At 44.2% G+C, this 22,380-nt stretch overlaps 1 protein-coding gene across 1 annotated transcript in view; it reads right to left on the bottom strand.

The window, feature by feature from the left end:
- The window catches only part of pth2ra (parathyroid hormone 2 receptor a), a gene marked incomplete at both ends in the record, with an annotated part of 80,263 nt that overhangs the window by 12,462 nt on the left and 45,421 nt on the right, over positions 1–22,380 (bottom strand). The window contains one exon of the mRNA XM_084023118.1: positions 14,666–14,760. Coding sequence (XP_083879244.1) covers positions 14,666–14,760 — 95 coding nt within the window. The remainder of the gene's footprint in view (positions 1–14,665; positions 14,761–22,380) is intronic.

The following is a 22,380-nucleotide window of genomic DNA, read 5'->3' as shown; positions in this document are numbered from 1 at the left end:
CTCCGGAAGGAGTATAGCCGGGACTGGGATCCCGCCGCCGCTACGATCAGTGCCCTCGCCGTCGTACATGAGGGGCAGGAATCACCCACGGAGTACTATTGGCGCTTCAGAGCCGCCTATGCTCAGGGCCGTAACTCCCCAGGAGTGGAGGAAGAGCCTGCCTTCAAGGCCCTCTTCCTGCATAACCTACACGAAAGTGTGCGCTACGATGCCACCATACACTTCAGGACACATCGACTCTCCATGCAAGAGATTCGTAATTACGCACAGATGGCTTGGGAAACCCACTTAGCGCGCAAACTTAAAAGCCAGCCCGCTAACTTCGACACATCTGCGTCCGAAACGTCTGCCGCCTTAAAGCATAGCCCTCGTAACAGCGCGAAAGGGGGTGAGCGGCCAGCACGCCCCAGGAATCAGACAAAACCAAGGAACGAGAGTAACTCCCAAACATCCGCCGCCTCAAAGCAGAGCCCTCATAACAGCGCGAAAGGGGGTGAGCGGCCAGCACGCCCCTGGAATCAGACAAACTCCCAAACTGACGAAGATAGGGATCCGTGCGACCCGATCGAGAAGCTGATAAAAACGATAGCGCTATGGCGTGACTCGACCCAACCATCACTAAACTCCCCCCAGAAGCCTGGTAAGAGACGGCGTGGGGATACTGAGCATCACCGACATGCCCACCAACTGCGTCGAGATGGGCATTCACACAGAAGTAGTAGGAAGCCCTACTCCGAAATTCTGTCCCAGTCACGTGAACCAGCAGTGTACAAACATGACAACTCAGATAATGACAGCGCCTCTGACATTTCCTCTGTTTCTGGCTACATGGAGCGTTACAGCCCTGAGCCACAACATAGTAAATATGGCTAACTTAAATCTTCTCCAGGAGTAAACCAAACGACCACTAACCCCTTCTCCTTTTCCTCCTTCGTTCCGTTTCATAGTTGGGGTGTGTCCTGTTTGAAACTACCTGAGTGTAATGACAATGTTGATGTTTGTGAAAATTGTGTCTTAGCAGATGTTTGATATAGGTTAGATGGTTAGAAATCTCTGCCCAGACCGTAGAAATCTCTGCCCAGACCTTGCCTCAATCTCTGCCCAGACAATGCCTCCATCAAGTTATGGACTTTAACCTGAATGAACTGTTTAACCTCTTTTCCATGGAATATACAGACTGTTTTGGACTCCCACGTGTTTCAAGGAATACATGGACGGTTCGGCCCTTATGTTGCTCCGATGGTTGCGTCCCACACCTCAACCTTCAGACCAAAAGGGGGACTGTTGGGACCTAACCGTTAGGACTACACAATGCGGCCTACAGAAGCCTACACATGCGGCCAGGACAAAGGGACAAAGGGGAATAAAAACTACACCGCCATTTTAGTTTCACATCTCACCCAGGTGAGAGATGAGACACCTCACAACCAGTGCCTATTGGCTGGCATCTTCAGGGAACCCCGGGGGGTCCCCTGGAGCGGCCTGAGCTTTATAAACCGAAGCCGCCCGGAGAACGCTCTTATTCACTCTTACTCCGACTCCTACTCTGGCCTCTTCCTACAACCGGCGCAACACCACGTTGCAACGGGAGGCGACCCCCTCCCGCAGCGCACCGCTGCAACAAGAGGAACCAAGCCGGTTCCTGCCGTCCAGCTACCAGACGCTGTCTGAAGTAAGCTGACTAAATCGCCAAGCCGCGATTATATCGCCGTCCGTGGAAGAAAGAAACACGGACTGTTTTCTTTATTTGAGTTTGATCAACGAGAGGAAACCCGCTCCGCTCTCGTACATTTACATTTACATTTAGGTCATTTAGCAGACGCTTTTGTCCAAAGCGACTTACAATAAGTACATTTGTCAAAAGAAGGAAACAAAGAAACCTAGACGTATCATTGCCGATGCAGTAAGAGCTAAAAATAGAACAAGTGCTAGGTCCTCATCTGAGTAAAGTAGTACTTCAAGAGTAACAGTGCTACGATCCGAGTTTTTTTTTTTTTTTGCGGGGGGGGGGGGGGGGGGGGGGTCGAGGGAGGGTGTTAGTGGGTCATGCTATGTAGAGTCGAGGTGAAGTCTGAACAGGTGAGTCTTGAGCCTTTTTCGGAAGATGGCAAATGACTCTGCTGTCCTGACATTGGTCGGGAGTTCGTTCCACCACTGAGGCGCCAGAACAGAGAAGAGTCTGGACTTTGCTGAGCGACATTTGTTTGATTTCAGCGATGGTGGTACCAGCCGGCCAGCTGAAGTAGAGGAGCGGAGTGCTCGCTTCGGGGCATGAGGTTTGACCAGTGTTTGAAGGTAGGCAGGTGCCGTTCCATTGATGGCCCTGAAGGCCAGTGTCATCGTCTTGAATTGGATGCGTGCTGCAACAGGGAGCCAGTGGAGGTCACGGAGGAGGGGGGTCACGTGGGAGAATTTGGGTAGATTGAAGATAAGGCGTGCTGCAGCGTTCTGGATACGCTGCAATGGTTTAATCGCATAGGCCGGGAGTCCGGCCAGGAGAGAGTTGCAGTAGTCAAGGCGGGAGATGACCAGTGCTTGGACCAAGAGCTGCGTTGCATCCTTTGTGAGGAAGGTCCGAATCCTGCGGATATTGTAGAGGGCAAATCTGCAGGATCGGGCCACAGCAGTGATGTTGGGGGTGCAGGATAGTTGGTCATCGAGGATTACACCCAGGTTCCTCGCAGTTGAGGAAGGAAATACTGTGATGCCCTCAACAGTGACCGACAGGTCCATGTGAGGGCAGTCTTTCCCTGGGATGAAGAGGAGTTCGGTTTTATTCAGGTTAAGCTTGAGGTGATGTGCAGTTGTCCAGACAGAGATGTCAGCCAGACAGTCCGAGATGCGAGTTGCAATGTGAGCGTCAGAGGACGGGGGAAAAGAGAGGAACAGCTGGGTGTCATCAGCGTAGCAATGGTAGGAGAATCCATGCGATGTGATAACAGAACCTAGTGATCTGGTGTATAGTGAGAACAGAAGCGGTCCTAATACTGAGCCTTGAGGGACACCCGTGTCCAGAGAGCAGGGTTTGGACATAGAGCCATTCCATGTGACCTGAAAGGTGCGGTTTGTCAGGTATGATGTAAACCAGGTGAGAGCAGAGTCGGTTATGCCAAGTTCAGCCAGAGTGGAGAGGAGAATTTGGTGGTTGACTGTGTCGAATGCAGCAGATAGGTCAAGGAGAATGAGAACGGAGGAGTTGGATGATGTTTTGGCGTCTCGCAGGGACTCGGTCACAGTGAGGAGGGCCGTCTCAGTGGAGTGGGCAGTCCTGAATCCTGATTGGTTAGGGTCTAGGAGGTTCTTCCGCAAGAGATAGGATGACAGTTGGTTGTAGGCAGCACGTTCCAAGGTTTTAGAGAGGAATGAAAGAAGAGATACAGGTCTGTAGCTTTGGATGTCAGTAGCGTCAAGGGTGGGTTTTTTCAGGAGAGGCTTCACGATAGCGGTCTTAAAATCCGCTGGAATGACACCTGAGGTGAGGGAGGAGTTGATCAGGGTGGTGAGGAATGGCAAGATGTCGTGTGAGATGTCCTGGAGAAGAGAGGAGGGAATCGGGTCAAGGGAGCAGGTGGTGGCACGGTTAGATGTAACAAGTGCGTGAACGTCTTCAGAGGTGAGGGGGCTAAAGCTGGTAAGACCATCCGAGTTGAGAGTTGGGGGAGATGTCTTCTGGGAGGGAATAGGCGTGAATGATGAGCTGATGTCATTTACTTTCTTGGTAAAGTAAGTTGCAAAGTCATCGGCAGTAAGGAAGGAAGGGGGCGGAGGGGTAGGAGGGGTGAGGAGGGAAGAGAACATGGAGAAGAGTTTCCTGGGGTTGGAGGCAGAAGAGTTGATCTTTGCCAGGTAGAAGGCAGATTTAGCTGCCGAAACAGTTGAGGTGAAGTCAGAGAGGAGGAGGTGGTAGTGAGCAAGGTCCTCGTGCTGTCCCGATTTCTTCCATTTTCTCTCTGACGCTCGCAACAATGATCTGTTGGTTCGCAGAGGTTCAGACAGCCAGGGAGGGGGGGGAGATGATCGCGCCGGTCGTGCGATTGGGGGACAGAGAGTGTCCAAAGAAGAGGCGAGTGAGGACATCAGGATAGAGGAGGCTTCCTCAGTAGGCATTAAGGAGAACTGTTCCGAGGATGGGAGCGAGGAGATAACAGTTGAGGAGAGAGCGGAGGGAGTGAGGGATTTCAGGTTGCGGCGGCTGGTGACCATTCGAGGCGTAGAGGGGAGGGATGTGGTGGGCTTCATGGGGAGGGAGAAAGTCACAAAGTGGTTGTCGGACACGGTGAGCGGGGTAACAGAGATTGCCGAGATGCCACAGGATCTTGTGAAGACAAGGTCAAGTTGGTTCCCGGCCCGGTGAGTTGGTGGAGAGGGGGAGAGCGTAAGGTCAAATGCGGAAAAGAAGTCGATGAATTCAGATGAGTGTAGCTTTCCCGAGTGGATGTTGAAGTCACCGAGGACGACGAGCGGTGTCAGGGGAGCAGCTCAGGAGGGCATCCATCTCATCCAAAAAGTCACCAAGAGGACCGGGTGGGCGATAGATCACTATGATGTTGAGTTTGAAAGGAATGGTGACAGCGACGGCGTGAAATTCAAGCGTAGATTGGGGTAGGTGGTCGAGAGGAAGGACCTGGTAGGACCATGTGGGTGAGATGAGGAGCCCAGTTCCTCCTCCTCGCCCTGTTCGTCTTGGGGAGTGTGAAAATGAGTAGGCAGTTGAAAGGGCAGCTGGAGTGGCAGTGTTTTCTGGGGTGATCCAGGTCTCTGTGAGGGCCAGGAAGTGGAGAGACTGCAGGGAGGCATAGGCTGAGATGGTGTCCGCCTTCTTGACTGCAGACTGGCAGTTCCACAGCCCCCCTAGTACTTCAAGTTCCTTACCGGTGGAGATTGGTGGGTAGCAGAGATTGGATGGGTTACAGCCTCGAATGAAGGGACTTCGGTAAAATCTTCTCCAGTGCGATGTCCTGACTGGGATAAGACACATGGCTGCGAGGGGGGGGGGGGGGGGGGGGGGGTTGAGATGTTATACCTACCTCAATGGGCTTCCTCGATGGACTCCCACAGATAGACTCCCTGTGTCTTTGTTCAGCTGTCTTGACTCCCACAGATAGACTCCCTGTGTCTTTGTTCAGCTGTCTTGACTCCCACAGATAGACTCCCTGTGTCTTTGTTCAGCTGTCTTGACTCCCACAGATAGACTCCCTGTGTCTTTGTTCAGCTGTCTTGACTCCCACAGATAGACTCCCTGTGTCTTTGTTCAGCTGTCTTGACTCCCACAGATAGACTCCCTGTGTCTTTGTTCTCCTGTCTTGACTCCCACAGATAGACTCCCTGTGTCTTTGTTCAGCTGTCTTGACTCCCACAGATAGACTCCCTGTGTCTTTGTTCAGCTGTCTTGACTCCCACAGATAGACTCCCTGTGTCTTTGTTCAGCTGTCTTGACTCCCACAGATAGACTCCCTGTGTCTTTGTTCAGCTGTCTTCGTTCTGATGGCCCGACGCTGCAGCTGACGCTGTAGTGACAGCCTTTTAAGTGCTCAATTTACCGCAAGTACTGACTGTGGCTCCTCCTTCCCTCTAATCAAGTCTATTCACTACAGGTGAGCTGGCTCAAACAAGCTGATTGCTCACTTACCATAGACAGCTTCACAAGAAGTTCAACAACAAGCTATCAATACTAGACTAAATGTTACCACTAGCTTTACACACACAATGCCTAAACCCAAATCTACAATTAGTTTCTGACTTACCAACAAGAGACAAAGCAGCTTCCTTCCTTTCTCCAGACCAAATGTGGTTTGAAGAGAACTACTGCTGTCCTTTAAGTTCTGACTGGGGCTCCTCCTTCCCTCTAATCAAGTCTATTCACTACAGGTGAGCTGGCTCAAACAAGCTGATTGCTCACTTACCATAGACAGCTTCACAAGAAGTTCAACAACAAGCTATCAATACTAGACTAAATGTTACCACTAGCTTTACACACACAATGCCTAAACCCAAATCTACAATTAGTTTCTGACTTACCAACAAGAGACAAAGCAGCTTCCTTCCTTTCTCCAGACCAAATGTGGTGATGAGTCGGCTTCGTCTGGACGAAGCCGACTCATCACGTCCCCCGCTGACGCCGGGGACTCACGAACCACCGCCGTTACGGAACGCCGTCATCGTCTTACGCAACGATACCAGTAAGAGGCTATCAGTCTGGGCAGAGACACAAGTGATAGTGTAGGATATGCTTGTAATTCTTGTTAATGTGTTTTAAGTTCTGATCGCGGACCGCCGAGTCCGTTGGTTCATGTGCTGCTGTATTTGAATGCTGATCGTGATCGCCGCTGGGTTGATTTCTGTAACAGTGTTTCCGACTAACCTCCGCCATATTCGGCCTATCAGTTAAAAGACCGGTCTCGCGGAATAAACGCCAGTTCATTCACGCAAGCCCGTGTGATAACGGCACGCTTTCTGTCCCTCCGAATATCGCTCGCGCATTTTCTCTCTCTTTGTTTGTGACCCGCTAACACACACACACATACACGCCGCACACACGTGTCCTAAGCCAGCTGTTCCCGGCGGGCGCTAGGGACATAGCTACATCTGGTGGCTACATACGGCTATCTCTCTCTCTCTCTCTCTCTCTCTCGCTACTCCGTCAGACCTCAGTGGCTCTGCCCCTGACCGCTGCGAGGAATAGCTCCACCTCTCTCTCTCTCGCTACCCCATCGAACCTCAGTGGCTCCGCCCCTGAACGCTGCGAGGAAGAGCTCCATCCGGTGGCCGCCCATAGCCACCTCTCTCTCTCTCTCTCCCTCTCTCTCTCTCGACACACACGCACACGCACGCACACACACACATACGCACACACACACACTCCACGTGTGTCTCTCCCTTTGTTTAAGCTTAGCTTTGTGTGTTAGGTAGTTAGGTAATACGGCTTTGTTAATTGCAGTGTTATTGATTGTGATCATTATTACTGATTTTAATAAATCTTATTATATTATAACTAGCGGTCTCTTGTGCTTGTTGTGTATGTGTCACTGGATAACAGCAGGTTGTGAAGGCTAGTGCTTGAATTTCACGCCTTTTTAATTGTTAGATTGTTTTTATGCTTCCATGCCAATGATCACGATGATTGGCATGTGAGTATAAAACCTTCATATTGAGACTGAATACAGTTTTAGGTTATCTTTTCCCTGATCCCAGGGTGGTGCCCCGTTTATTCATGATTATATCATGATAATATATTAAATATAATTATTAATACCGATAATCATATTGATATTAATGATTAGCTGTTGATAACCAAATCTGCTCCTGCTACAACCCCAACACTTGTTTTTTCTAGGGACTATTTTCTGGTGGAGAGATATATATTATTTATTGAGGTGTCTTTAATGGTCTGACTTGTTTTGGGTATTGTACTTCTCCTAATACTACACTGAAAATGTTTCATCAACCATGGCATTGCTTGCTAAATAAACTACATAATGACGACTATTAATGACTAATTTGTAAAAAGTCAGAAGTTGTGGTTTTGTAATAGGTCTGTCTGCAAAACATTAATCAACTTTTAAAATGCTTGTTTTCTGAATGGAGTTTGGATCAATCAGAGCTAGGCTATGCTAATACTGTAGCTGCTCCATCAACACCAACATCATGTAGACATAAATAAGGCAGCAACCTTGTTGTTTGTAGCACAGACAGTGTCTGGTTTATAGTTTTGTTTGGTCTCTGTATGAAATGTATCATCAAGCTCTGGGTGACCACAGACCGCTACACTATGTTTTGTCCTCATTTATGATTCAGTGACGACAAGAGGAGAATCTCAACGCTGTGAGGCGAAATGCTATTTTTTCGCTCAATTTGCCTGGCACAAATTTGTCTTTTATGCGCATTTGCTTCGCGTTTGTGAACACACCTTAACACACTAGTGGACAGTATCAGGTGTGTTACATCTGCTCGGTGAGCCTTTCAAGCACTGTATGAAATAGACAAAACTCTATCTATATCATCCTAACTGACTTCTCTCAAACCAATCTCAGTGTCGGTGCCAAATCGCCATCAAACAAGGGCAGCTGGTAATGCTCTGATTCTGAGAAGATAGGTGCTATTGGGATTGCACCTAGCAGCAGCTCAGGGCATTCAATCACTGTGATGGAAGTGAAGATTGATGATTGGAAAAGCAATTTTTTTTATCTACACTTCCTTAAAGTTCATGTGAGAACTTCAGCTTCTTGTTGTCATGTAGTGATCGGCCCTGAAAAATAAATAAATTAAGTGCCTTTTAAACCTGCTGCATTCAAACTCTACTGGGAATGTAAGAGTAGAGTCCAGGAAAAATCACTGCATGAAGCTTACCATCCTGTTTACAGGAGCATTACTGACAAGAGTATCTGCATTCATTCACCATATTGCTTCCTTTCACTGACCAGAATTGATTGGAGCAATTATCAAGGCTGTGGCCTTCAGATGGCTGAGGAAACTGATCTGTTTTCTTTGGTAATACTCTGTGGCAGCTCTACTACTACTATTATGCATGGTGAATGTATTCAATTAAAAATATTTCATCCATGCCAGAATGCTAATTACCCAATAAAAATCCTAATTCTCTATAGGATATTTATTAATGGTAATTTGGATTTACAAGTCTGAAAAAGAAATTGAAACAAACAAGAGGTCAAACAGGGATCTCCTTCCCTGTCTTTTTATTTCAGCAATTGTAGTTTGCTCAAAAGTAAGAATAAACAAGGTTCAGCCTTTGTAAAAATGGTGATAATGCAATGCAATCCATGATGCAATTGGCAGTTTCGATATTCTTTTCATAATTACATCTTTTAAATTAATTCCGCAGCATCCAAGATAGACAGGTTGATGACTTTCATCATTTATCATTCATCAGATCTGATTTGGTTTGGCTTTGTATCAGTGATGTACCCATGCTATGTGCTTATTATGGAAACTCAAGAAAGTGTGTGTGAGGACCTGCGAGCAGTAACTGCGGCTGTGGACCAGCGTGTGGCCGAACTGAGAGGCCTTGTGGTCAGTGGCGGCTTGTTAATAGGGGGCGCTAGGGCGCCGCCCCCATCAAAATTGCAGGAAAATGTATCGACACAGTAAACATAAATTACCTAATAAAAAAATAATTATGACTTATGTTCACTCATAAAATGTGTCTGGCTAATGATTTTTCAGGATTCCCATTTCATATTGGTTTTATTTGTTTTGTTTTTTTGTGTAAATATATAAATATATACCGCGAGGGACACTGGCCAAATGAGTGTCTATGTATGTTCTGTATCTTTTGGCTAGCATGTGACTTCATGCTGGTCTATAATTGGTCGCTTAAAGATTCTCCTCCGGGCGCAGCTCTCTGCGTCCCTGGCGAATCAGCACCTTTTAATGTCATTCTTCCTCCAATCTGATTGATTCACGACACCTGTCAATCAAAGTCACACCCTTGGCCGCGTAGGTGCGCACGCAGGCGCGGCGGTCACTGATGCAATCGGCGGAGTCGGACGTATTTTTACTTTTGGAGGAGACAATGGCAGCTTCAGGAGAAACAACGGCGGCGAAAGAAAATTAGGTAATTTTCCTACAACGGAATCCTTTCACTAGGCGTTCGCTGAGGAAAAAAAACGGATAAAGGAGCTTGGACCGGACCAACCGGACTTAAAAATCCAGCAGCAGGCGAGTGACCGCGGACGGAGTTACACTCGGGGCTTCTCCCGCTTGTTTTACGCTAAACACAGTTGGCTAGCTGGATGTGATGTTAGCAATGTTTTTTATTGCTTCCCCTGCTTGCTCTTTCACTGTGTTGGCACTGAAGTTTTGTGGACAACAACAGGCGTCAGAGACCTGAAACACCTGTCGGAAAAATGCAAACGGCACGAAAGTAGCCGTAGTCATCTTGACAACAGCTTGAAGCTCAGGTTTTTTGGGAGAGTTAGCATTGCTGAACAGTTAGGCTATAGAGTTGGCATTAGAAGGCACAACGAAGAGGTGACAAAAAAACGTCACATACTGTCCAGAATAATCGACTGTGTGAAATTTTGTGGCGCCTTTGAGTTGGCTTTACGTGGCCATGATGAGAGTGAGAGCTCTGTTAACCCTGGAATATTTCGTGGGTTGGTGGATTTTGTTGCCTCTCTGGATGGATCTTTGAAAGAACACCTTGACAACGCCACTGTTTTTAAGGGGACTTCAAAAACCATTCAGAATGAGCTCCTGGACTGTATGCTGTCTGTAGCAAGGGAACAAATAATCAGAGAAGCTCAAAACAGTGATTTTTTATCAATCCAGGCAGATGAGACAACATATATTGCCACGCAGTCCCAACTTGGGCTTGTGCTACGCTACATTGATGACAAACACAGCGTGCAGGAAAGATTTTTTTTAGTTCATTCCTCTGCAGTTAGCTACAGCCGAGTCCATTGCTACTGCATTAAGAGAGCGTCTTGCTGCCATTGTTCCTGAGGAACAGAAACGTAAGCTCATCTGCCAGGCGTATGATGGAGCCAGGGTGATGAGGGGGGCCACTGCAGGTGTTCAGAGGAAGATAAAAGATGTGTACCCAAATGCCCACTATATCCACTGCTACACACATCAGCTCAACCTGATCATGCAACAGGCCACCTCTCACATTTCCAAGGTGAGAATTTTTTTTTCTGACCTTGGTGGATTTGCCAGCTTTTTTTCAAGATCACCGAAGCGTACGTGTGTTCTTGATAAAATGGTGGCCTGTAGACTGCCGACGTCCAGCAACATCAGATGGAACTTTCACAGCCGAGCCATCAACACTGTGTTTGAGCACAGGGAGGATCTCATTCTCTGTTTTGAGAACATCCGAGACTCAGGTGACTTTGACCCCAATACCATCAGAGAGGCCGGAGCCTTGGCCATGCTGCTGGAACATCAGGACTTCAAGTTCTTTCTGGAACTGTTTCACCACATTATGCCACATGTGGACCTCCTCTATGCCAAGCTCCAGAAGAAAAACATAGACTCAGTCCACATCAAAGGGAGCATCCAGCAGTTCCACTAGGACATACAGAAGATCAGGTAATACGTATTCCTGTTAGTAATATGATAATTATTTACTTTTTTCATTGTTATCTCTCTTCCCCCTTTTAAATTATTATTATGAATTCTCCTTGTCCTTTCACAGAGATTCTCTCCATTCCATGGGTGAGCAAAGCAGTGGTTCTCTGCCAGCAAAGAGGCGTCGGGTACTCAGTTCAGAGGATCGTCAAAAGATTGCAGAAGAGGTGAGTTTATGTTATAGAAATCTGTCATAGCCCATGTTTTATCAGAGGTTGTAATATCTGTTAAAAGACAAATGTGTTCTGAAATACAAATCTAAATATATCATTGTCATGTTGCAGAGATGTTCCAGCTATTCTAGGCTTTGGTACAAATCACCACACATTTCTTTTAGTTTACTTTTTTTATGAAAAGTATGCAAAAAATGTTAGTCCTTCTAATATTTCTAATCATATCACAGTTGCAGTATTAGTCAAAATAATAGCAATAACAGATTTTTTCCAAAATTATGCAGCACTAACAGAAGGTGATAGTGGCAGTAAAATTACTTGAATTCCATATTTATTTTTTCTCTACATATTTTTGTACTTTTCTCTCTGTAGGTCTGCAATACCATTCTGGGACACACCAGGGAGCGCTTCTCCTTCACAGACCACCTTGTCTGTGTCAACTTGTTGCAGGGGTACAGGTTTGTGGAACATCACAGGTCATTTCCTGAAGATGCACTGCGCAGCACCTTGCAGGCAAACCCAATGCTGAATGGAAGCAAGCTGAAGACAGAACTTGGTCTCATCTACAGCAAGGAAGAGTTCAGAGCCTGCTTTGGGGCTGTGGACCTATTCCATCTGTTCATGGAGAACAACCTAGAAGAGGTCTTTTCAGAAACTATCACTCTTTTAAGGATCATCATCACCACACCCATGACCACAGCGGAAGCTGAGAGGTGCTTCTCGACCTTGAGAAGGAGAGGCTGAATGCATTGGCATTGGTCCATGGAAAAGAGACTTGTATGCGAGATGACAGACTTCAATCAGAGAGTCATTGTAAAATTTGCTGGCCAGAAGGAAAGGAGAGCAAAATGTATGTTCAAGTAGCCCCCCGCCCTCCAGTGCCCCCCCCCCCCAAATGTTTTCTCACCAGCCGCCACTGCTTGTGGTTTACCAACTCATGTCCACACTGCCGGTGTTGTTCGGGAGGGAAATGGGCGATGTGCGAGTCCCCTGGCATCAGAAACTGGACTGGGAACCGCGGCACCGAATATTCCTCCACAAACACAATCACAGTCACCTAAATAGAGCGTGATTGTGAGAGATGGCCGGTGATAAATGTCACGGCTGAATGCAATGAAGTGGATGAAATGTACGATCCACAACTTTGGCCATCAGGAATTTATGTTAGGCGTTACTGTGAAGCTCGTCAGCACTGTATTACATCAGCTGGTGGAGGGCATGGAGCGGAGGGGTGCCACCTTCCAGCGGTAAGGAAATGTCACCGCAGTCCCTCTTGGTGGCCGCGGACTGATGCTTGCTGTGGCCCAGAGCAACGGGCAAGCAAGCCGTCAATGTAAAAAGACAAATATGAAGATCCAGGTTGGCTCATAAAATGCGCTCACAGTGCAGGGGATAGGTCATGTTGCTTAATTGTTGATAAGCTTCTTAAGCATTGTGATGTTTTATGTATTAAAGAGACAAACAGGATCTGAAAGGTCTGCATACATTACACCATGATTTTTATCTGATCTAAGTACTGAAATTGTCCAAAGGTAGGATACAGGGGTGTGTGGCTGGAATAAGAAATATGATACACTCAGTGGTAAGATTGGGTGTGGATTGGCTATTGGAGTAGAGCTTGATTATTATGATACAAAGTTCATTGTTTTAAATATACACACTCCTTATGAGTGTTATCAAAATGAAGATGAATACCCAAATAGGTTTTCATTTGTTAGCTCTTTTATTCAAGACAATGCCTTGACCTGTATTTGTGTTGTAGGAGACATGCATGCTGACATCTCTGATGTGAACTCTCTATTTAGATGCTCCTCATCTAATGCATTTTTGCTCCGATACTGGTTGAATACCCTCAAGCAAGGCCCTTTTGCCGAATAATATACACTTACATCAGTGAGGAATGGCATGCTGCCTCATGGAGATCACTGTATGTACAACTGGCGCACATGCCTCGTTGGATGCCATGGAGATTAATTATGATTATGCTACATATTGAGGGAGTCAGTGGCTCGAGAGGCAGAGAGGTAAAATCTGCAGTATTGTGTTGCGATGACAATAAAGCATGTGGCGCTGATAAAATAACTGCTGAACATCTAAAATATACTCGCAAGAAACTTATTCCTCTGCTTGCTATCTGACGGGCTTCTTAGTTCCCTGGACTCTGTTTAAATCTATTATTAGTGCCTGTTATCAAAGATAAAGCTGGCAAAATAAGCAGCATGGAGAATTATAGGCCTATAGCCCTAGCTAGCATTGTTTCTAAAGTGTTACAGTACAGTACATTCTTACCACTGACAACCAATACGGTTTTAAATGGCAACACAGTACGGACATGTGTATTTTTGTGGACCTTCCATTGTGTCCTCAATAAAACAGTAATAATTATATACGAATATAGATATTGGTAAATAAGATGGAATCATTATAATACTCTAAGCCACGATATATAACGTTATAATAAACTATGATATTGCTTTAAATTCCAGCAAGGTGCTGGATTTTTCATATTCTTCCACCTTGAACTCCTGTCTCAGTCTTGGCAAGTATCACTCGCTTTTGCATTTTTTTTGCAAATTATTTTGGCAACAGCTATTATCCCTCACCTGCTTCCTTTCTTAAAGTGAAATGTCCATCTTCCAGCATGGGGTCCATCCAATCACTATTATGTTTTCTGTCAGTCTGCTCATCCACACAAAGCAAGCTCACTTCCAGCATTCAATGCTCTTTTCAGAAAAATTAGTAATTCAAATGCTTTTACCTGACACATTGATGCCCGCACCAGCAATGGGAAATAATACAAAATGATGATTTTCCGTGAGCACTGACGGAATGGTTAAACTCTGCATGTCTAATGTATGCTTAAGAGCAAACATTTTATTTGATCAAATCTATTGGACATCACTGTTTATATTATAATTTGACAAAATGAATCACAAAAAGTAAATGTATACTTTATGTCCTTATGAATTTCCTTCAGAAGCTGCAGCTGACTTGGTGAAAAGTATGCGGCTGCATGCGTCTTTTCCATGTCTGCATCAGTGAATCTGTGATCGACACCGTGGTCTATTGAAGAAAGACGTCAACGTGCATTTATCCGAATTACTTGCACCTGGATTGACAAAGCCACTCCTCTTCATCCTGGCTTATCAACATATTAAGACAGGATACACTAAGTAGACTATTCAAGCCTCACTTTTTCTGTTATCCTGGATTTTTAAATTCTGCTTTTGAGAAATAGCCCCCAGCTTTATGATTTAAGGCTGAAAACGAACTGCATCCCCACAATACAAAAGCTTTCTGCTGATTATGAAAGTTATTCCTTTCCTAAATTGTCAGTGAGCAAACAGTAACATTATGCATACAATACAGGCCGCTATTTTTATAGGAACAGTAAGTTGGGTACAAACCTGTACTGTTTCCTGGTGTCGTATCTCCCTGCGTTTGTCTCTCGGATTTTAATGGCCAACACTCGTACGGTGTTCACAAACAAGATGAAGTTAAGCTGAAACAGAAGAACAAAAACAGAAAATTCATGCAGTACATGTACGTGTATTTTGTTCCTGTTATTATAATTTATAAATTACATATTGTTACTGACAAGCTTTTATACCATGATTTAATTGGAAAACATTGTGTTGACAAATGTTTTGTAAGATTGGATCAAATCATGTAGGCTATAGTATACCTGTCATTTAGTTAATATTCACAAAAGACACAATTGCAATTGTAAAAACTTAAATCAAAGAACACATTTTTCAAGCTTAAAGGGATAGTTCGGAATTTTGGACATAAGACCTATTTTCCAAGTGAGCCGGTGTGTTCGAGACGTCTGGAGACGTTTTCAAGACATTTCATTCAGTTCTTCTAGATGCCGAGTTCGCTTGTGCTATGGCTAGCGCAAGTCAATCGTTCTAGCTAGCATGGCATTAAAAACACTCATACCGACTCCACAGTGCACCCGAGGCAAATCAACACTAGACTGGCGATGTACATATCTGTGTTGATAGAATAATATTTGAAACAAAACTAACCTCGCATCGCATGAATCATCCATTTTTTGAGGGACTAGTTTCTCAGCAGCAGCGGAATTTTACTTTGCTCCGTCGGACTCAAAACTCTAAGACGCGCTGCTCGGAATCCAGCCGGTAAATACACACCTGAACATCGCCGATTTGTCGGCACTTATGAAAAACCCTTGGAGCTCACACAAACACCGGCATAAACCCTCGGACGCGTTGCGGGGAATCCCTCCGGTAAATAGAGACCTGACCCATGCCGAACAGTCGGGCCTCGTGCCCTCAGACCTGGGTGAAAAGCCCTTGGACCTCACCCAAAGACTGGGCAGCCCACGGCACAGCCAACCCACAATTACACACCGCGAACCCGAACCTCTGCTCCGTTCAGAGAACCGTAAACCCTCGGACGCGTTGCGGGGGATTCCCTCCTGGCACCACCAGTCTCCGTTTGTTCGGTCCTGGTTCTCAGCTCCAGCGGGGGCTATCTCGGTTTCCACAGACGCTCGTTCACGTTCTGCCCTTTGAGCATCCCTCTCGCACAATTCTTCCTCTGTATATTCAGGCTCATACAGGTACGGTTGGGTTTGGGTGAAAAAAACTCCTCATCAGAGTCTTCAAAAGTTTCAGTATATTCTCCAAAAGTGTCCATTTCTGTGAGATTGAAGAAACTAGCACTGCAGGCTACTCTGCGTCTGTAGCAATGACAGCAGGTAAACAAACTATTATAGAACCGGTAACTTATAAGTGCTAGGTGATATCAGTCCGCCGCTGCCATAGCCTACTAGGAAGTATGACACGCTGCTGCTGCTGCCGGCGAGACATAAATCCTTAAAAATGCAAGGTCGGTTTTATTTCAAACTTTCTATCAACACAGATATGTACATATGGACATGTACATGATAGTCTGCCGTTACAATTGATTTGCCTCGGGTGCACTGTGGAGTCGGTATGAGTGTTTTTAATGCCATGCTAGCTAGAACGATTGACTTGCGCTAGCCATAGCACAAGCGAACTTGGCAACTAGAAGAACTGAATGAAATTTCTTGAAAACGTCTCTGGATGTCTCGAACACACCGGCTGACTTGGAAAATAGGTCTTATGTCCAAAATTCCCAACTATTCCTTTAAATCTGTCGCGTTCTGCATTGTCGAGATGTGAATAAGGTAGGGTCACATCTCGATTGGAGCTTCTCGGATCACCATCAGCTTGAAAATCACTAATCTGGTAAAATAAAAAATTGTTTGAACAAGCCAACAAACATTTCTCACCAGAAACATTTCAAGTGTGTTTCCAATGACAGGCCAAGTTATGTGTTTTATTATTCTCCACCATACAGACTGTAAAAAGGAAATTCATGAAAATGTGCTATCCTACTGTATGTCACTTTTTCTAAGAAACGGATAGCATTTGTCACAATATTTTCAGCTACTTATCACGACGTAGGATGAAAGAAATATGGAATGGCCTCACCAATTGTAACGGGTATGGGAGCGGATCCAAATGCAGCACACGTAGGCAAACAGACAGTCAGTAATGACCTTTATTGCACACTTGGAAACAGGACAGTTCACAGATGACACCGTAGACCAGGGATGCCAGGGTGAAATTGGGCAGGGGGCCAGATTTTTTTCAAGTGAGACCTCAGGGGGCCGGATTACACTTTCAGACTGAAAAGGCCAAACATTGACTCAACACATGGATAGGTAGGCTATTTGAAATTATTCATGAAGGCCTACACATCAAAAAGAAATTGCATTGGCACCAAAATAGCCTCACAATGAGGCCTAAATTACATACATTACAAAGGAAGATGATTGACAGGCGCTCTCCTTCATACAATCATGTGCACACTACATGGCTGCACCTGATTGGACGATCGCTTTCACAGCTGTCCTGTCTGCTCCCGGATTTCAAACCGACCAACATGGCGTTCTCCTCACCCCTCCTACCCCTCCCCCTCCTTCCTCCCTCACTGCTGATGACTTTGCAACTTACTTTACCAAGAAATTAAAATACATCAGCTCCTCATTCACTCCTATAACCTCCCAGGAAACATCTCCCCCAACTCTCAACTCTGATGGCCTTACCAGCTTTAGCCCTCTCTCCTCTGAAGACGTTCACACACTAATTACATCTAACCAGAAGATGGCCGCAGCGTGAGGGAGCGCAACGCCGGCGTGTCTGCTCTCTTAAAATAGCTCGACAAATTATCCTTTTTGTGCTATATACACCTTTGTCATATCGGAGTGTTTAAAGTCCTGCTTTTTCTCCTGCCTGTTGTTGTTTGGCACAACGTTTGGACAACACTTAAACCGCAAACAATGGCTGATCAACAAAGCCTGATCTCCCTACAAACTTTGTGGGACGGCATACAACAGATCAAGACTGAAATGCTCGCTCACCTTGATGCAAAAGTGGATCCAATACAAACAAAATTGTGCAACATCCAGGTGTCTCTGGACACTCTTGGAGAACATGTTTCCTCATTAGAGCATCGGGTCGGAGCAAACGAGGACGACATCACAAATCTCAGCACGCTTACCAAGGAGCTAACTAAGGACAATGCCTACCTGATGGACAAGATTCAGGACCTGGAGAACCGAAGCAGAGCCTCTAACCTTCGCTTTGTAAGGATTCCAGAATCCGCGGAGGGCCGTGATATTCTGGGCTTCATGTCTAAGCTAATCCCACACCTGTTCGGCCAGGAAAACTTTTCCACTCCGCCGGTCATTGAGCGGGCGCATCGCACACCTACGTTCCGCAACAATGACAGAGCAGGTCCAAGACCCATCCTGATCAAACTCCTCGACTTCCAGGATAAGGTGAAAATCCTTCGCCTTGCCAGAGAGAAGAAAGAGCTGGTGTTTCAAGGTAATCAAATACATATATATCCTGACTTCAGTGCTGAACTAGTGAAGAAACGCCGCTCCTTTGATCCCGTTAAACGGAGACTCCGTGAGTTAAACTTAAAATACTCTCTCCGGTATCCGTCCACTTTGAGTGTCATTGTCAATGGGAAAGCACAGCAGTTTACCTGTCACAGAGCCGCTGAAGCTGCTTTTATGACCCTCTCAAGCTCTCCTGTGACTCCCATGAACTCTCCCTAATAAGAAAAGTTCACACCGAACCACAAGTGCTAATGCGGTAGCAGTTTCTGCAGCCATTAGGCCTATATGAACAGAATCCTGCTGTAACTGCGCTTCTTTTTTCTTTTTTTTTTTTTCCTCGTTGCCAGCCGTGAACGGCTGTTGTTTACATCTGGCTGTCATCCGGTGTAAAACTGAAGTTTTTCTTCTTCTGTTGGATCTGTATGACGGCAGGCAGCCAGCTTGGCTGTGCGTTGTCTCCACCTACTGGACGGGAGTGTGGTAAAAATGAACAGTAGTACTAAAATGCCAGTTGTTTTCAGTTCTACTGACAGCTGAACGGCACGGAGCTATGTCACCACTTTTTTTTTTCTCCACCCCTTCTTTTTGATGCAGACTAACCTGTGTTGCAGACCATTCTTGGTCTTTGTCCCTCTCACGGAGATGCCTTGGCCTAGGATGGCTGGGGCCGCTGGGTCATCGTCTATGTTTTTTGTGTTTGTGTTTGTTTTGTGTTTTTGTGTTTTGTGTACCAGTTTTTGTGTCATATTATCACAACCCTCTATAACTTTTTTTGATCACCTTATCTGCCTAGCCCTGAACAGTGCTATTATTCATATAAACCTCAACGTTCTTACTGAATAATATTAAAGGTTTAAGAATCATTCACCTGAATATCCGAAGTCTTGTGCCAAAAATTGATTTACTTCGTGCATGGGTAGACCAACACAATCCCAATATTATTACTTTGTCTGAAACATGGCTCAATAGCAACATCTCTGACAATGAAATAAAACTTGAAAACTATGTACTATACAGAGCTGATAGAGGCTCCAGGGGAGGTGGTGTGGCTACTTATGTTTCCTCTAATTTAGCTGCCGAGCTAATTATACCTACAGTTAAACCAATACATTTTGAATGCCTTTTTGTCAAAATCATATTTCATCACAATAAATATATTACTGTTGGTAATGTGTACAGACCACCCTCTGCCCCTGTAGAGTCTTCCAAGTGTTTGATGTCTACCTTTGATTCTATCTCTTCTAAAAATGAAATGATTATTCTAGGTGATTTTAACAAAAACTGGTTAGACAAGTCATCTGTTAAAGACAAAAATAACTTTGAAAATCGTAATTTAACACAACTCATAAAGGAACCCACTCGAATTACTCCTAAGTCTCAATCCCTGCTTGATTGGATACTTGTCACTCACCCTGAAAGATTTGTTGAAAGTGGTATTTTGTCAGACTGCTTCAGTGATCATTCAGTTATCTATTGTGTTTGGAAAATTAAAATTCCAAAAACACCACCAAAATTAATAAAAATCAGACAACATAAGAAAATGAATATTGACTTGTTTATTAATGATTTAATTTCTATCAATTGGGACAGGTACCAGTTAATACCAACTGCTCAGGATGCCTGGGACTTTCTATACTCTGAGTTCACACAAGTAGTAGACAAACATGCACCTTGGAAAATCTCTAAGGTCAAGGGACGACATCTTCCCTGGATAAATGCCGATCTTTTAAGTCTCTTCAGACAGAGGGATAAGGCCTGGGCTAAATTTCGGCAGACAAGGGAAAATGCTGACTGGGAAACATACAGGAAACTAAGAAATATCTCCAAAACAATGACCCGTAATGCAAAATCTGATTATTATAAGGAATGTCTATCCAATAAGTTTAAAAATCCTAAACAATTCTGGAACAGTATAAAAACCATAATAAATACCTCTGATAAAAGCCCTATTAATAAAATATGTGATGGTAATACGATCATTCATGACCCCTCTTTAATTGCGCAAGTGTTCAGTCAGCATTTTTCCACAGTCTGTTCTGATTTAATTTCTGATTTTTCTTACAATTATTGTTCTTATAATATCCCTGCCTGTCATAGTACCTTTTCATTTACTAAAATCACACCTCAAGAAGTTCAGAATGTTATTAAACAACTTAGTCTGAGTAGCGGCGCTGGCCTTGACGGGATGGAATCAAGATATATTAAATTGGCCTCCCATATCCTTATGTTTCCTCTTGCTGATTTGTTCAATTTGTCTTTTGCTACCTGTGAGATACCAGCAATGTGGAAATATTCACGAATTACGCCAATATATAAAGGTGGCGACATCCTTGATCCAAATAATTATAGACCAATATCAATAATTTGTACCATTGCAAAAGTATTTGAAAAATTAATTTTTAATCAAATATCAGATTATCTCAAAGTAAATTATATTCTGTCACCTTTTCAGTCTGGATTTAGACCTAACCACTCAACAACCACTGCACTTGTAAAATTGACTAATGATATATTTTCAGCATCGGACTCTGGTCATCTCACAGGAGCTATTTTTATTGATTTGAAGAAGGCCTTTGATTTGGTTGACCACTATTTACTTTTAGACAAGCTTCATGCAATTGGTTTTTCGCAAAATGTACTTCTTTGGTTTAATTCCTATTTGCACAATAGAAAGCAATGTGTTGTTTTTAAAGGATGTAAGTCTGATTTATTTGTTCAACAGAGAGGTGTACCCCAAGGTTCGACACTTGGTCCTCTTCTTTTTTCCGTTTTCATAAATGATCTTCCCTCAGTTTGTTCTAATACTTCAGCTCAGCTATATGCAGATGATACTGTAATTTATACCTCTAAATCTAATATTTTACAGATACAAAATGCCCTTGAATCAGACTTTGATGCCGTACAAACCTGGCTCTCATCTAACAGACTGCTGCTCAATAAAACAAAATCTTACTCCATGGTCTATGGTACAAAACATAACTTAAAATTGAAATCTAATAACTTAATAATAACATGTAATGATGGTATGAATCTGCATGGAGTTGAGCAATTCAAATATTTAGGATTATGGCTTGACTCAGAACTTACTTTCAAACCTCATATTGACTTCATTCTTCGTAAAATCAACTTTGGTATCAGTGTTTTATTTCGATCCAAGAATTGTTTTACACTTAATGTTCGAAGGAAACTTGCCCTACAACTTATTCTACCTTTTTTTGATTATGCTGATGTAGTATATCTAAACGCATCTAAAACCAATCTTCTACCCCTCAACACAGCATATAATCGTCTTTGTAGATTTGCTCTTGGTTGTTCTTTCTACACTCATCACTGTATCATGTATAATGTACTCAACTGGCCCACCCTCAGCATAAGAAGACATAATCACTGGTTACAGTTTATTTTTAAATGTATACACTGCAATTATCCTGCTTATTTACAACAATTTTTGATTCCATATTCTACAACATACCATTTACGGCACTCATCCCAGTACTTCTTCCTTACCCCCACAGTGAACAAAACAATTGGTAAAAGAGCATTTATGTACAAAGGGCCCTCAGACTGGAATAATCTTCCTTTAAATTTACGCTCATTGACCTCTTTTCATAGGTTTAAATATTCTGTGTCTTCTTATTTTGAGTTAAATTGCACATGCTTCAGATGAATTATATCTTTTTTTTTTTTTTTTTTTTTTCTCCCCACTGTAATTTTTAATTTGAACATTATGATATTATTTTACATTTCTCTTAGTTTATTTAGGCTATTGCTATGGCCATTTGCGGCCATTGAGAGGTTGTGTCCATTTTTATTTATTTTTTTTTTTTTTTTGTACTCATTTCTTTTATGTCTGTGTTGATGTCTGTTGTTTTTGTTGCTGTATGTTTGTAGATTGTTGATTGTGTCTTGTCTCTTTTCGGTTTGTAATGTATATTAGGACCCCCTCGAAAACGAGAGGATTCCTCTCAAGGGGTTTATCCTATCAAATAAATTTCTGAATGAATGAATGAATAACCGTGCCACCACCTGCTCCCTTGACCCGATTCCCTCCTCTCTTCTCCAAGACACCTCACACAACATCTTGCCTTTTCTCACCACCCTGATCAACTACTCCCTCAACTCAGGTCTCATTCCAGCGGCTTTTAAGATGGCTACAGTGAAGCCACTCCTAAAAAAAACCCCACCCTAGACGCTGCTGACATCCGAAGCTACAGACCT

The sequence above is a fragment of the Eutrigla gurnardus genome (assembly GCF_963514095.1).
Source record: "Eutrigla gurnardus genome assembly, chromosome: 12".
Taxonomy (NCBI): Eukaryota; Metazoa; Chordata; class Actinopteri; order Perciformes; family Triglidae; genus Eutrigla; species Eutrigla gurnardus.
The sequence above is the reverse complement of the archived record's forward strand: the minus strand, read 5'-3'. Positions and strand labels throughout refer to the sequence as shown.